The sequence below is a fragment of the Aythya ferina genome, assembly GCF_964211825.1.
Source record: "Aythya ferina genome assembly, chromosome: 9".
Lineage (NCBI taxonomy): Eukaryota > Metazoa > Chordata > Aves > Anseriformes > Anatidae > Aythya > Aythya ferina.
The window spans coordinates 16033952-16050085 of record NC_140305.1 but is presented as its reverse complement, the minus strand read 5'-3'; the positions used below and the strand labels follow the sequence as shown (position 1 = coordinate 16050085).

Below are 16134 nucleotides of genomic sequence, written 5' to 3'. Positions count from 1 at the left end.
TCTTCAATTGATCAGATAGTAAACAGGGACATGGATGGCATTTATAGGTAATAGGACAGAGAATGAAAGCACAGTGCTTTGACAGCTACTGTTTTTACTCTGCTCTCATTACTCCACAACTGTAGTAGTTCTTTCCCAGCTGTGAGGCCTTCTACCAGCCTTAGGTTTGAAATCCCATGCCTATGTGAAACATCTCCTCATCAACAGAGCTCTAACAAAGGTCAAAGTATTGTATTCAATTCAAAGCTAGCAGAAATCTGTTATATGCTCCATAAAACCAGTCTGCATCTACATGTAAGTTACATCTGGGGCTTCCTGTCATCTGGCAGCAGCCACAATCAGAGCTAATACCCCAGTAGGGTTTGCATGATATTCGCCACTTGCAGTCAAATGATTTAAATACTCAGAGTACCCTGGGGTGAAAGCTCTAGGCAGAAACAAGGAACATTTCTCTAAAAGCCTAAGCATGTGGTATCCCTTCTGGGATTACTTATTACTTACTGTTTTACTTATGTGTGGGAAGTGGCTATTTGCATGGAACAGCTTGAGATATTTCTCCTTTGCAAGAATATCAAAACTCCCCACTACTATTTGCATAACAAAAGCGCAGCATTACCCAGTTAGTTGCCTCAAACATTTTCACATCCAGTGGGTCTCCTTGGATCTTGCCCTCCCAAACAATTAGTGAATGACAAACCACCATTGCTCTGAACAGTGGGCCCCAAGGCAGGCTGTGGTCTGCAGGAAAACTGTGAAAGTCCTGGAAACTGACACAAAAGACATCATAAAAAATACCATCAGAGAACACCAAACACATGCGACTAACAGAAAAAAAAAAAAAAAAAAAAAAACCTTAAGGAGACTGTTAAAGTCCTATCCTGTGATCAGACAATAAGCATGTTTCTGGGGACTAGTCCTCCCCCAGAAGCTATTTTTCATGCACATCCCTGGCTAGGATACACATGTTCAGAATAGGTATATTCTGCATGCTTAAGAGCCAATTGGGATGGATGGAGAAACAGATTATTCTGAAACATCTTACTTAAGGTTTGTGCAAGGATTTGAGCTGTGAGGCTCATACAAGTATGAGCATCTTTGTGCATGCACACTTCTGGAAATGTAAATGGGCAAAAACATTGCCACTCAGTTCCTGCAGTGCCCATCTCATGGGTAACAGGGTCTTCTTGTCGTAAAGGGTTGGGGCACTGCTGCAGCTTTGAAAGCTAACCTAGCATGTCTACTGCAGAATACCATGCCCGTGCGTGCTCTGCCTAATGCTGACAATAGTGGCTGCATCTTTTCATGGGATGAGGCAACCAACTAATTTTCCAAAGGCTACAGAAATAATATTGGTAGTTTAAACATGGGGAACTTCTAACTGTTGTTTGACATTAACCGTCTTTTAGATTTGTTCATATATCCAAGAGGAGAATCTGGTCACTACTCTACCAAATTTAACTTCCATTGGTTGTCAAAGAGCCTTACCAATTTCTTTCAGAGGGCAGCAAGCCCCAGAGATCCAGGCCATCTTCTGTTAAGGTGCCGGTCTAAGTTAAAATGTACATTTAAATAAAATTCACACATGAGATCTCCAAGAGGAATAGAAAGCAAGACATATTTTTAAAAGTTACTGTTCAGAAATGCCAGCACGGTGCAGAGCAAAAGTGCTACCAGCCAGTTCCTAGATTCCAAGAAAAACAACAATGCACAACAATGTCTGTTCAGACAACAATATGAAAAATGCTTGACCAAAACCCATACCCTCCCACAGCTAGCATTGCTCCCATTGCTAACACAAGAGTAACCAACTCATAGAAGTTACTTTGTCAAAGCAGATGAGGTTCAGCTGTCCACACATGTTAATCCTCTGTGGGCTGATGCAGAAGATGCCCTTTTCCTTTAGCCTCCTCTGTGTATAAATGATCCCTGTGGTCAAGGCAGCCGGCAGGGCTGGGGGGACAGCAATAGTGATAACATCCAAAGCTTTCTTCACTACTTCTCCAGCCTCCTCCTGACATAAAATCAAAGACAATTATCAGCAAGAAGATAGCAAGGAGTGCTGCTTGGATTGTCTGAGTATAGCTCTCATCTCTCCTCCCCTGCACTACAGGTGAATCATGCTCTGGTGTTTTCTGCCCATGGTACATTACATATTCATCTCCCTCTGAAACGAATTGTTTTGATTTAACCAAAGCGCTTAATGCTACAGAGCAGCCTCCAGACCCTCCCTCACTCCCCATGTCAACAAACCTGCCAAAGTTCACAGTCTCCTGTAAAGCACATGAGTTCAAATGTGCCAGATATGCTATTGCATCACCTTCAGTCAAGCCCAGCTCACCATTGGGCAGCACACAAGAAACTGCCATTTTTATGGTCATTCATCCAGCCACCTACAGACATAGCTCTGGGCTCCATACTAGCATGACGGTGAGATATGGGACAGTGGTAAAAAGGGTGGCACAAAGGAAATTGCTTTTATGTGCAGGAAGAGACGTGGAAGTAAAAATTACATTTTAAAAAGTAATCTCTAAACTGAAAGCATAAGAAATTGGTCTTAAACTGATTGCCAGTGCACTGAATGTTGGCACTGTTATTCTTGGCGGTCAGTATCACTAACTACTAAAGGATCAAATGCATTTCAAATTGGGGTCCCAGGACAGAGACACTGCAGACTAAACCCAATTTGCAGTTCAGATGGATCTGAAAACCATCACTAGAGTTTTATTATTACTGCTTCTGAGCTTGGAGTTTTGACCATAAACCATGCTGCTTTTGATGTGCTGAATTTTTATCATGTTCTCATTCTCCCTTCATTGATACTGCTTCAGACCACAGAAAGCTCCAGTTTGGTACTATTCTGTATCTATTTTATGTAAGAATGAAGCACTTATCACCTTCAGATAAACACAGTCACAGAAGAGAAAGAATGTAGTGTATCGTGACTGAATCTTACACCAGTCTGACAAGAGAGTTTCAGCTACTGTGATAACATCAGCATGTATTTTACATACTACAAAATGGGAAGAGGGTCTAAAAAAAAGTAAAAGCTTCAGAGCAGACACTAAGCTATGTTCTTAAGCACACTTTCTTTGACATCCCAAGGGGAATTCAATTTCTGCAGAATCAACCTTGCCACTCAGCGCTTTGGCTTTCCATTGGCAGATAATTATCAATGTATGAAATGATTTCTGGGAATTTTTTTTAAAAGCTCTAAAACAATTAGGTTTTCAAAATTGCTCAACTATTGTTTACAGCGCACGACTATTTCTTAGACTGACCTTGACACATGACATGAGAATAAGTGAACTATTTTTAAAAGTGTCAGGCAGTCTCCAGAGATTTAGCGACCTATATGGGAGTCCATGTCTCAGCTACATTGTGGGTGTACCTGCTGCTAGCACTGTCTCCTGGATGGCCACTTTTAAATGGGTGCTGCAGTCTTGTCTTGCCCTATCTTCTCCTGCTTCTGAATAGTCTGTCTGGATTATTTACCATTTCACCTTGTCTGGGGCTGCTGATAGGCACTTAACTATCACCCAGCTCCCCCCACCATGTTCAGATGCTGTGTGACTGTGCCCTGTTTGGTGACAGCACTGCCTGTGCTCTGGTCACCCTTGGCTCCTAGATTGCCTTCCCCTAGGGAACAGCTGGCCCTTGCTGCTTCCTGACACAGCAACTCTTAGTTCTACACTGAAAAACTTGATTAAAATTACCATATAGAATGAATAGACCCCAATGAATATAGCATATTAGAGAAGAGCTAACACAGTCTTCACAGAGGGAATTCATGCCCCATAAACCTCCTAGAGAACTCTGTGAAAATAAGTTGTGATGTGGGTGAGTGATTCAATTGATACAAGACACTTAGATTTCAAAAGTTATTTCCCAAAAGCTCTCAAGGATATTAAGCTTAGTGATTACTAAGTGAAGGTTTGCCCACTATACAAATGACTAAACGAAGATATGAAAAAAAAAGTGCAGAAGGAAATAGGGAGCTCTTTATAACATCAGTAAATTTTGGGGATGTATTTTTATACCTGTACTGTTCAGGGCTTTATAATGTGGAAGAAAAGAGGCTGAAGGGGTGGACAAGGATCTGTAAGTCATGAACAGTACGGAAACATCAAATAGAAAGCAGCTATTTACTGCTTCTTAAAAACAACAATCTACAGTGCCTTCAGTGATTTACCAGAAAGTAGGTTTAAAAACATCTTTACACAGTACATAATGAAACTGTGGGAATCACTGCCACAGGTGTTGTCAAGGCCAAGGCATAAATTAATTTAAAAATCTATTAAACTAGACTCTGGGGGATTTTCAGTAGCTATTAAAGCTAGACGATCTAGACACAATCGATGGCTTACTGAATTCTTAAACCTTTCTGTTCAAGAAGCCAGAAAACTATACCAAGGAAGAACTGTTCTGTACTTGGTTCTTTATAACTTCTTTCCACAAGCATCTAATACCAGTTAGTGTCAGAGACGGTGGATAGGGATATATGGGTCTTTTATCTGAACTGAAGTTTTAGGAAAGTTGCCTTTTCACAATGGCATGCTAGTCTGTGTCTGAACCTATGACTGACTGAAGATTTTTCTAAGAATGTACAAAAAGTGCCACAAGAACTCTCTAAAAGATAATTGCAAAGTGCTAAGCTCTTGAGATCTCCCATTTTCAGAGATCTAGGAAGCATTCTGCCGATCATATGTGTTTGCTCTATGTATTAGCGAGCACAGGGTAGACAATACACAAATAAAGAGGTAGACACTATTCAAAAGGTTACTGATTTATAAGACACGCAATGCTCACACCTTGCTAAGAACTCAGAGGAAATGAAAACTGAGACACGGTAGGTTTTGGCACCTTAGAATTAATATCTAAGAGCTTGTGGTGTCACAAAGACAGTTGCCTCATATACTAAAGTGGAAAGAATCACGCTTTTATATATAAATGTATATGAAGCCACTCAAGTTCAAGTCTCTTTAAGCTGGCTGTGAGTACTTCTCCTGCATTTAGTAACTCACCCCATTAAGTGCAAATACACACACTGTGTAGATCATTCCAATGGCTGCAAATGCTATGAGGCACATCAGGAACCGAAGGGCATCTCTGTACAGCTTGAAGTTCATGGGTTTAGGGTAGAGAATAGACCTCACCAGATCTCCTTTGGCTGTATTGAAACCTGCAAAGAAAAACAAAAATCATTAGTGAATTTCCAAAAATTAGTGAATTTCCAAAAGTTCACTAAGAATAAATGTAGGATTTTGAAATAACTCAAAATATATGTAACTGAGAAAGAAGGCCCAGATCCTTCATTTTACTGTATATGAACTACTCTGCAGAGTATAGAAAAAAATTGTCACAAGCAGGAGGATTTTTTCAACATCTCAGAAGCAAAGCAAGATTATTCTTTGTAACCACAATGCTAATGATTTTTGTAAAAGTTATGCCAAGCAAACTGAAACAATGCATAATAGCTTAGTCCAGCCTAGGGTATCAGTTCCCCACCTGACTGTTGTGAATTTGGGTTACCTCCTTTAACTTAAGGTGCGCCAGAGAACTTCAAGTCAGACTCTGTTGTGTTAAGAAAAAGCATTAAAGGAAAAGCAAACTGAAGTGTTGACTGACCAGTCCGCAGCACCACAGCTTTCGCTACTCCTCTGTCATCTCCCTTGGTCTGTATGACCTCTGTTCCACAGAAGAGGACATGTTTTTTGTAGTCCTCTGCACAGTGCATTCTCCAGGGCTTCAAGTTATCAGCTTGGGGTAAGCGGGTCTTTGTTACAGGAATACTTTCTCCTAGGGAAGATTATCTCAGATAAGGAAAAATGCAGTACACCTTAAAATTAGCCTGCTGACTTTGAAGTCAGTAAAGTATCTAGATAGACAGCAAACATATTTACTAGAGAAACCAGTTTAGAGAAATGTTAGTTTTATATCGACACATCTTCAGAGTGAATAGGAATTTGCAGCCTAGCAAGCAAAGAACAGATCCTGCCAGAGAAAATCTCTCCTTTGCATCAGTACAATAACTTCTTTTAAGTCCGAGAAATTAAAACAGCCCAAGGACTTGGAGCCCTGGCTGTAGATACAGAAACTTGAACAGAGACCTTAACTGGTGTTGCATGACTCCAGTTGATGGCCACAAGTTGTTCACCTAGTTTGACCTCCAGGTACAAGCCACTACATTATTCCCTCATGCCAATTTAACGTGACATTAGCTATTTCCCATTTCTAAGAAAAATGAGAGCCTTTAGCTCTCTGCTTGACAGCTGACAAATATCCTATTTATGTCAGAGCAGATGCACTCAGGGGAAGAAGCAGTAATACTTTTATTGAATATCTGGTATCTTGGGCTTTCTAAACAAAAGAGGGTTCTGGAATTTCTCATTTATATTGAAATTTCAGAACTGTTGATTTTGGTTTGATTCAGACTGGGACCAAATTTAAAGACAAGAAACAGGACTATGAACAACTCCTGCACCAAAAATCTTTTTTTCCCGTGAACTCTCCCACCTGGTATAGTCTCCACTGCTATCATATGAATGTGAGTTAAGTGTATGCAGATTGAGACAGATACTCCAGCTGGTTGGAGACATTTCAGCAGTCAGGATGAAACATTCAGAGAAATCCCTACAGTCTGAATGGACTGGGTGCCTGTGTGGGAACAGCTTTTTTTCCATATCTACTGTTTCTTTTCTTGTCCTGTTCATTCTCCTTCACTGTCTGCCCTTCCTTTCTTTCTAGTTTAAGTATTGCTTCCTAAATATTGTACCCCAGAAGGGAAGAAAAGGATGAGCAGCTCTTCCCAAAGTCCATCTTGTCTAGTTAGAGAAGATGGGAATCTATTGTTGCTGGGAATAACTATTGTATAGTCTTTTTCATAGCAAACATTCCAAAGAATGTCCTTCTAGGATAGCTATGGACTATCTCATAATAAGGATGATACGTGATAATGATAATGCTGTATGTCCTGTGCCACTGCCTGAAACCACAGGGCCATGATGATGTTTTAATGGTAAGCCTGGGAGGGACAAGCTGTACCTGTCAGCATGCTTTCATTTACTATGCACTGCCCACTGATCAGGATGGCATCACAAGGCAAAAGGGCTTTGCCCTCTTTCAGAACCAGAAGGTCTCCAGGAACAAGATGGTGTGATTCCAGCTCTTGGAAACCTGCGGATGACATGTAAAGGAAACTTTGTGCTTTGCACGTTTCTCTGTGTTACAAAGAAAAGTACAAGGAGCTACCAGTTGAACATATTATTACTTCTTTATAATGGCTGATAAACAATGTACAGCAAGAATGACCTGAGAATACAACATTCCATATTAAGAAAAGTCTAGGCACCAGTTCAAACTGCAGAACTTATTTTTATCTCCCCATACCCCAAATCATAGCTGCTATTCCAATGTCCTGACCTAACTAAAGAAGCTTGGATCTACATTTCTTACTTTGACATTTTTACTTTGACTCCCTCCTTCTGGATTGTTCTCCAAATACCATGACAATGAACAGACTTTGTATACAGCAATTAGGTGGACTCATAACCACTAAGTGGTTATGTGGTTGGCTTTGTCAGCACAGCTTTAAGAAAAATGGCATCATTTTCCTGATAATTTTTTGCTAAGGCTGTGCTCACGCAATTATAAATATGATTGATGTGCCACAACATACTTCTAGGTCAAACTAAACCAATCTGCAGAAGCTAGTTAAAAAGGTTGAGAGACAATAGAGGAAACTGCTCTGGAAGGAATTTGATACTACATATTCTCGATTTTGATATACATTGCTACAGAAATGAAACACATTGAAGAAAGAAGTGTGCAGGAGTTACCTTCCTTATTTCTGCAGACAGTGACCATGATGTTGTTATGAGACTCAACCAGTCTGTGCAGTTTAACTGATTGCTATAAATTAAAGGAGAACATAAAAAAAAGTGTTACATCTTACATGATGCAATTCATCCACTAGCAATTATTCCCTTCTGTTATTTGTGGTTATGAGAGCCCTCATAAACTGGGGTCTGTCCCTGCCAAGAACTGTACAATCATACAGAGAAAGAAACTCCCCACCCTAATTATGGAAAAGGTGTAACAAAAGGTTACAAAGCAAAGCACTGGAATGGGGAAGGCAGGATGTGGGTAAAGTACCACACAAAGATTATTATGACTAGGAGGCGAGGCCACTGCACCTGCTACTACATAATGTCACGAGACTAAACCTCTGAGTAACTCTCAGGGCACAGTACATATGCATGTTGTAACATATTGGGCTTTCCCAGACATTAGAAATAAGACTTCCTTGTGGAGAAAGGTGAGATGTCTCACCTACCTGTCTAAGTTCGTATACAGTCAAAGAAATTGAGAGGAGAGACATGATTATGATGGCAGTGGCATATTCCATGTAATCTTCCGCAAACCACAGACACACACTGAACAGCTGGAACACGTAAAATGGATTCAAGACCTGTTTGGAGAGGGAGCATTACTCAAGAGTTAGCCACATTTAAATGACTCCAGTATACCCAGAAAGCATTCTGCTGGAGGTGGGCTAGAATAAAAGCTATTGAGGTAAGTATTGAGTCTCCCCACCCTCTTTCTGATTTTGTTAGCAGTGGCTTCCGTCTAATCACTCTGGCCCATCTCCACTGAAAGAAAGGGCCAAATAATCTGGACTAATAAGGATGCTATTTGAGAAATGAATGGCTCAACCTAGTCCTTGCTTTGCTCTGCTCTTTACAAGAAATGTAACAGAGGTGAGAGGAGATCAGGTTGTGAAGCAAGCATGGAGCTCACATACCATGAGCACCACTTCCACCTTGCTTAGGGCACACGTATAAATAGCTGCAGTCTAGAAAGGAATATTGGTGCTTTACGCAATGCTATGCCCAGAGTCATGAGCTCATTGGATCTCTCTGCAGCTGTAGGCATGTGCCAGCAAGTGCTGTTCACTTCATCTCTGCTGATTAAGAGACAGCCTTTGCCTGGAAGGTTTGATTTTCAGCACAGCTTGTAAACATTCACTGACCCTTGCAAGGCCAACAGAATGAGCTCCTAGGACACAGGCATGGGGATGGAGCATTTGGAATAATGGAGAAGAAATGAATTAATCGTGATTTTATGAACAGGATATGAAAAAATAGTGTGCTTGATGGGTGACTGCTAGGAAGCTAATTCAGACATAGGATCCATCTTATTCTATATGCATACTCTGTCTCCCCAAGTAGCCTTAAGAATAAAAGCAACAGAAATGTTGAACCTCTTTGATGAGTAGTTTCCAAATAGGGATCACTGGAACATCAATACTGTTTGGCCCACATATCGCTCTCCTGCATGGGATAAAGATACATGACTTACAGATAAAACAGTGACGATATAGCTTGCTCAAGAAGCTGCAACTTTCAATAGTCCAAAGAGCTTGTATCAATCCTAATGTAAAGTCTGTGAGGATATTTTTCCAAGAAAAAAGATAAAAAAAATTAATACTCCTTACAGTGTTTATGTCAAAAAAGATTACCGCATCCGTGAAATCTACTCAAAAAGACAAGAGGTATAACACAGCCATTAGGCAAATGTTTCTAACATGCAAAAACGCCTTTGAAGCACCACAAAATAAAGAATCCTGCACCTAAAAAGAAATGATCTGAAAACAAAAAATTCTGCATAAAGTTAATCATAGCATGACTTGAATGAAAGCTTCAACGTGAGCTAATCTCAGGAGCTGTATTTTCAGTATTTAATCAACAAAATATCATTTCTGTATTTAGCAGTTTCAGGGGTACCCAATCAGTACATTTTATAATGATACAGTAGCTTGTTAGAATAAATTCAATGACCGAATTAAATAATTTATACATTCAATATAATTACATGGAGTCCCACTGAAAAAGCACACACACAACTAATCTCCACTGTCTCATGGAGGCTTTCTCCTGTTGCGATCAAGAACTGCTCAGAGTTAATTACAAGACATAGATATTTCTTGATGGAGAACAGTATTTTAAAAACTTTGACAAGGAATACACAACATTCTCTAGCACTTTTCATTCATCTTTTGCACGTATGGTCATTTCATCTAAAATTATGTGCTTATTAATGTGTATACATAAAGCTCGAGAAAAGTGCACTAGCAGCAGTAAATTTAAATCTTTTTGAAATCCATATGCATTCAGAGTGCTTTAAAATATGTACCTGATATTCTGTTCATTGCAGGTGAGACCAGAACCAAATTTGGCATGTATAGCTGAACAAGTGTGGTGGTCTTCTAGGGCTCTAAAATATAAATGGAATGTTTTCCTTAGGGTGTTATTCCGAAGAAGCTTGACTTTCTCAGAGACTCATGTAACCAGTGCATGGAACTCACCCAACTTTCTGGAACTGTTTTGCATAGATATTCCAAACATAGCGGATTTTTTGCACTTGGATACTTTTCACCTGCAAAATAAAGCAAGGACAACAATAGTTGAAACTCAGCAAACACAAATATTCCCAGGCCTGCTCACAGATATGCCAAGAGACAAGAAAGGCCATTCCAGGATAGCTCCTGAATCACTGCTAATGCTAAGCACTTGCAGAGCAGTTATCTGTGAGGAATGCATGCTGTCATTTATGACTTGCAAAATGAGTCTGTCCTGTCCTGTGTAATAATAATGAAGCCTGTTAGAGATAAAGGTGTTTCACATCAGCTGGAAGAAGGCAGTGCTATACACCTATACACACAAGTAATAAAGAAAGCAGCTCTAGGGGACTCTGCCTACCCAGTGCAATAAGCACTATTATAGACCAATGAAATCTACACTCAGCTTATACCCTGATTCAAAATGGAGCTATAACCACAGTCATTAACCTAACAAGAGGTCTGTACTTAGGAGCAAAGGAGCTGCAATATTTGCAATGCTAAAAACTGGACTGGGAAATGAGGGACTCAATGTGCTGCAGAAGTAGCTCCTTGGATAGCTCTCAGGCCCTACACAATACTTGGTGGTATTAGGCAGCTTAAAAGGCAAAAAGGTTTTATAACTAACATATAAGTAGGAGCTTTTGAATTGCTAGTGAAGGATTAAACTGCTCTTTGCTTCTTGAAATCCGTTCTTTTCTACCTAGATGTTTTGACTGATACTACTGTTGCTCAAAGGGCCTATTATTTAAGGGCTATATTGAGCTTTTTTGTTACTAATTCAATCCTCTGAAGAATGTTACAAATCAGTCTTCACTTTCATACTGTGCCAGTTGATTAAACTAGCTGGCACTAAACTTTCGTATGTACATTAAGATACAGACACACAAAACAGCAAAACCAGCAAGAGCTTTGCTTAGCTGAAGTTGGGTTTATAATGAAAATATCTCCTGAAAATTGCTGTAGATACAAAAATAAATGCTAACAATATATAGCTCTTTTATGGGTTATCCAGTGGAGTGATTTAGTGTCTATAATCAAGAGGCAGATATTAGCAAACGTACCATTGCATTCCCATTGCTTACACCAATTTAACATTTGATGCTAAGCAAGACATATAACTGCACTGTCCGGTATTTGTTCTAAAATAGGGATAATTGCATTTACTCAACTCATGAGGGACCTTCTGATTTGCTTGGATCAATTAATCATCTGCCTTCTCCCCAGTGCCTCACTGGGATCTCTAAGCTATGGAACTGGCAGAGACCAAGATATTTTTTTGCAGGAATGGTTGGCAGTTTAAGAGATGACTTCAACAAACATACTTTAAAGCACAAATTGATGCATACAAAGGCAAGAAAGAAAAACATGCTTCAGAGACTTCTTGGTAAAACATTTCTGGAGACAACGATAGAGTTTTGCCAAGGCACTTTTCTGTTCTATTTCCCCTTAGCTGCATTCATCCCTGCTTTCATGTTGCTGTTGGAGCTGTGATGTTGAGTTCCTCAGTTTCCCTGCAGACACACAGGCACCCCTAAGTTCTTTGATTTCCATGCCAAGAGTGAGTGTTTGATATGAAACTCTGATTCTTCATGGCCAACTCCAGTGTTTTGAGTGTCTCCTATTTATAATGTAGGTCACCTCTCTTTTGCATATCCCCCTTTGTAGTAAGAGAGGATTTTTACAGAGGTGAATACAGTTCTCCAAGCTTGTCTTTTCACAGCTCACTATGTTATCAAGCTGCAAGTCTCTTAGCTGGATATGTTTCACAGCTCACTTTTACTCCATAAAGCCTTGCTGAGATTTGCTGTCATCTCCCAGATGCTGCAGGCAGTAATTGACTTACTTGTAAACTTGGCTTCATTAAGGCTTCATTGAAGATTGAGTCTTCTTCAGCAATGCCTGGATAATCCAATTTACTTTTGATAACTGCAGACACAGAGATCCATGTCACACTCTTACGTGAATAAATCTGAAATTCATCCTAAATGAATATAAAAGAGAAGTGTCACAATTCCCCTCAAAATCAGACCAAAGTCACCATCAGTTTAAAGTGAATGATTACTGTAGGCTTTCTAGAACACTGCTCAGCTTTTTCAAGGAACTTGCCAACAGCAACCTCCCAGCACCTGTGATTGATAGATAAATCAGCAGAAGGGGAGCAGAACCACAGTCCTATCTAAATGTGAGTACTGCAAAGTAATTCACTCAGCGCAGGTCCAGTGCTTGGTTGATAAGGGTGGAATGTGAACACCTGGGTCATGATCAATAAACAAGCAAACAGTATAGAACAATCTGAGATTGTGTGATCAGACCATAAAGGGAAGGTCAAAAAGTATATAGCTCTGTACTGCAAGATGGATGTTCGGTATAACACCTTTTCACCATCATTCATGTGTTAACACTTCATTGGAGTAAATGTGGTAGAAGTCATGACTCTCTTAGAGTAAACTTAAACAAGCTTTTGCCACGTTGAGGTCATAATCTTGCTTTTTTTTTTTTTTTTAATAAATTCAACTTTGGAACTGCCTGATAACTAGTATTGTTAGTGCAGTCTTAGAGATTAGCACAACTACTGTAATAAGTACCATCATGTTAAGTCTCAGATGGAAACACTGAACCACATGCATTAAAGCCAGCTATGGGACTGACTTATATGTCATACTCAGTACGTGAGAATTTTGGCAGATGGAAAAAGCTGATTACCTCAGCTGGCCAGGTTCTGAAAGCAGAGTTATTACACTTTACTTAGAAATGACAGCAGAAATATAAAATTATGAGTACTTTTGAATAATTTAAGGGTTCAAAAGAAGACCTTTAAGAATTTTTATATATCTTAATTATTTCTGAACTTCTTTTCTTAAACACATATTATGAGTAGAATAACATTTATTTTCTGATATTCATGTTTAATTTAGATTTCAGAATTAGTAGACATTGGGATGCAGATTGAGATGGGAAGCAATGAATAACACAGGTGCTCATTATTTAAACTAAAGTGAGTCAAACTTCAATAACAAAAGTGAGTTAATAGGCTCTTACATTGCCATTGCAGAGATGATGATAAATTATGAATGAAGGTCTTATGTGAGGCAAAAGAGAACTCCAAGGATCAAGCTGACAGGGTTACTTCTATTCTCATTAGCAGTAGCCATCACATTTAAGAACTAATGTAACCAGAAGGAAGGGGGGGGGGAAACTGTCATTTTCATGCAAAGGACCCAAGAAGGAAATCTGCAATTGCCAAATGCCCAGAGCATATTTTCGGAGAGCTTACTGATAAAAAGAATGTACAATATGATTCAATTCGTGTTTAATTACATGAAGGATCATTTTAAAACTCATTTATGCGAAAAGTGCTTGGCATGGCAAATCCATTTAAAATGACACACGAGAGTAGGTAATTAAAAATGCAAACTGAATTGAAGATTAAAAAGGGAGATTAAACCTAATATGCTTCCTATTAGGTTGCAGATTGTTTCCATATAAAATATGCAACAGGCAGATCTGTGATTTTCAAAACTCAAGATTCTAACTGCTTACTGTTGTGCTCCTTTAAGAAGGTAGCTCAAATACAATGGTAGCACGTTCCATTTTGCGATTGCACATGCCATTGTTCAGGAGTCTCTGAAGCAGAAAAAATCAAACTTGTTGAAGAAAACTAACACTGCCAAGCTCCTGGGGTGTTCGGGCTCAGCTGGGATTCAGAATCAAGTTTCAGTTTGCTTCTTTCAGTTTTGCAGTAGCTTCCATGAAATGAAATCAGGGTTTGGGTATGTGGCAGAGCTTCAGCACAGTTTTCAATGGATAGAAGAACAACTAGCAAAACATAACAGACCTGAAAGCATTATCTGCAGGACTACAGCCTTATTGGACACATGAAAGGACTGATGGAAACCAGAGGCATACAGACATGAAAAGCAAGCAGTCTGTGCTTGCCCTCTTCCTTATACTGATCCCTCATCATGCACTGTTGGACACTGGGACACTGCTGGGGACAGAGCTACACAAATCTTTGGTTTGGTCCATTGTCTAAATTCTAGCAGAGAGGGACAGCTTCACTAGGATGACCAAATGAGGGTAGAAGAAAGACCTCCTGGACACAGTCAAGCAAAGAGATGCTTTAGAATCTGGAGAAAAGATTTACAAGGTAGAAAAGATAAGGGTGGTAGAAGGGAGGAGGAAGGGCTGACAGCAAATAATACAGTCAAAAATCCAGTTATCATCTTACACTGAATTTGTAAAATACTACAGAGAGTTCTGCAGCTCAGTGCTGCCAAATATATTACTGCAAGACATAGACAACATGAGAGATTTCAGCTACCTGGATTCTTTCCAATTAACTCACCTTCCAATTAACTACATACTAGGAATTAATTTAAAGATTATAGTAGGCACCTACTGTTGTTCTAAGCAATACAATGTCCGCTTCTTGCAAGCTGCAGGGGATGCAGTTTGCCCACACATCCCATTCTGGCTTCCAGTAGAACAGGAGCAGCAGAGCCCCACAGGACAAGATGTATCCAGCAATGCACAAGGCCTTGCGGCAGCCTTGGGTTTTGTAGCCAAAAATCTCCTGTACAGCAAAGACAAGGAAAAAAATATTGCTATTTGTCTTAAAAAAATACCTGGAATACTACAATTTCCCATCATCAATTGCTCTCCCATAGATACTGTTCAGTATGGCACTGTGAAAAAAAAAAGTCACAGAACTTACATTCTTTATGGTCCATGATTAGAAAATAATTTTGCGTACTCCACAGAAGTTTTCATACACTTGCACAAAATGTGTACTGCTGTAGACTGACCAAACCTCTAATACAGTTTTATGTAGTTGTGAAACTGTGTATGAAACAGTAAGAATGAGTTGGAATGATATGAAAACATAAAGGCCCTATCCTTTAGGCCCTGAGACATGAAGCCAGACTTGCTTGGTCAGCTTTTTTAAGGCCCTTGGGTGAGACTAGCTGAAGCTACTTTGTGCAACTTGGCACTAACACAGCACTTGTAGGCTTCCATGATATCTCTCCAGTGTGGGGATTTTGGACCTTTCCAATGTGCCACTGTCCTAACATCCCAAAATAATAGTAACTGTTAGTAAGAACAGCTAATGAACACTTGTGCAATGCTTGACATGTTCGGAAGGCAAAAGGAATCTACTTACTCTAGCTGTATGAGTAGGTATTATTATTCCATTTTTAAAGCTGGGGAAATTGCTACAGTGAAGCAAGGTGACCTGCCCAAAACTTCAAAGGGATGACTGTCAGCAATACAGTTTAAGAGCTGCCAGGTCACGGTACCATGGCCAAATTCTCTCTCTGTAGCACTAACAGGGCCTGGGTAAAGGTCAAACAAAATGTATGCAGTGATTTTACAGAGCAGACGCAGCCCTGACCTAAGGCAGATGGTTGCACAGCTGCAATTACATCGGATGACCACAAGAATTTGCACATAAGGGTTAAGATTCCTCAGTCTCCTTCTTCCTAGTATATCTGCAGCAATTGTGCAATCTGCTTCTCAATATCAGATATCCATGGCCACAGGTATTGCGAGATCCATTCATAAGGGAAGAAGAAAAGATAATGTAATTGGAAGGATGAGTAACACATAATTCCTGGTTCTGTGATGGGGTCTTTGCTTGTTACAAGAAACGCAGGCCCTACCCAGTGGTTCCACTCACTGCTTGCCCTGTGTCATTCCCCAAAAGACAGACTGACTGCATCTTCCTAGGTGGTCTC

The 16134-nt window shown here is 39.8% G+C and overlaps 1 protein-coding gene across 1 annotated transcript in view; it reads right to left on the bottom strand.

Moving 5' to 3' along the window:
• Nucleotides 1-16134, bottom strand: part of LOC311441098 (putative cation-transporting ATPase 13A4) — a 39916-nt gene that overhangs the window by 16992 nt on the left and 6790 nt on the right. Inside the window, exons 2-14 of the mRNA XM_084528754.1 lie at nucleotides 14799-14972; nucleotides 12243-12380; nucleotides 10364-10434; nucleotides 10192-10272; nucleotides 9260-9329; nucleotides 8333-8467; nucleotides 7836-7908; nucleotides 7042-7173; nucleotides 5626-5796; nucleotides 5022-5179; nucleotides 1823-2011; nucleotides 1486-1547; nucleotides 617-767 (exon numbers count right to left, since the gene is read on the bottom strand). Coding sequence (XP_084384880.1) covers nucleotides 617-767; nucleotides 1486-1547; nucleotides 1823-2011; nucleotides 5022-5179; nucleotides 5626-5796; nucleotides 7042-7173; nucleotides 7836-7908; nucleotides 8333-8467; nucleotides 9260-9329; nucleotides 10192-10272; nucleotides 10364-10434; nucleotides 12243-12380; nucleotides 14799-14972 — 1605 coding nt within the window. The remainder of the gene's footprint in view (nucleotides 1-616; nucleotides 768-1485; nucleotides 1548-1822; nucleotides 2012-5021; nucleotides 5180-5625; nucleotides 5797-7041; nucleotides 7174-7835; nucleotides 7909-8332; nucleotides 8468-9259; nucleotides 9330-10191; nucleotides 10273-10363; nucleotides 10435-12242; nucleotides 12381-14798; nucleotides 14973-16134) is intronic.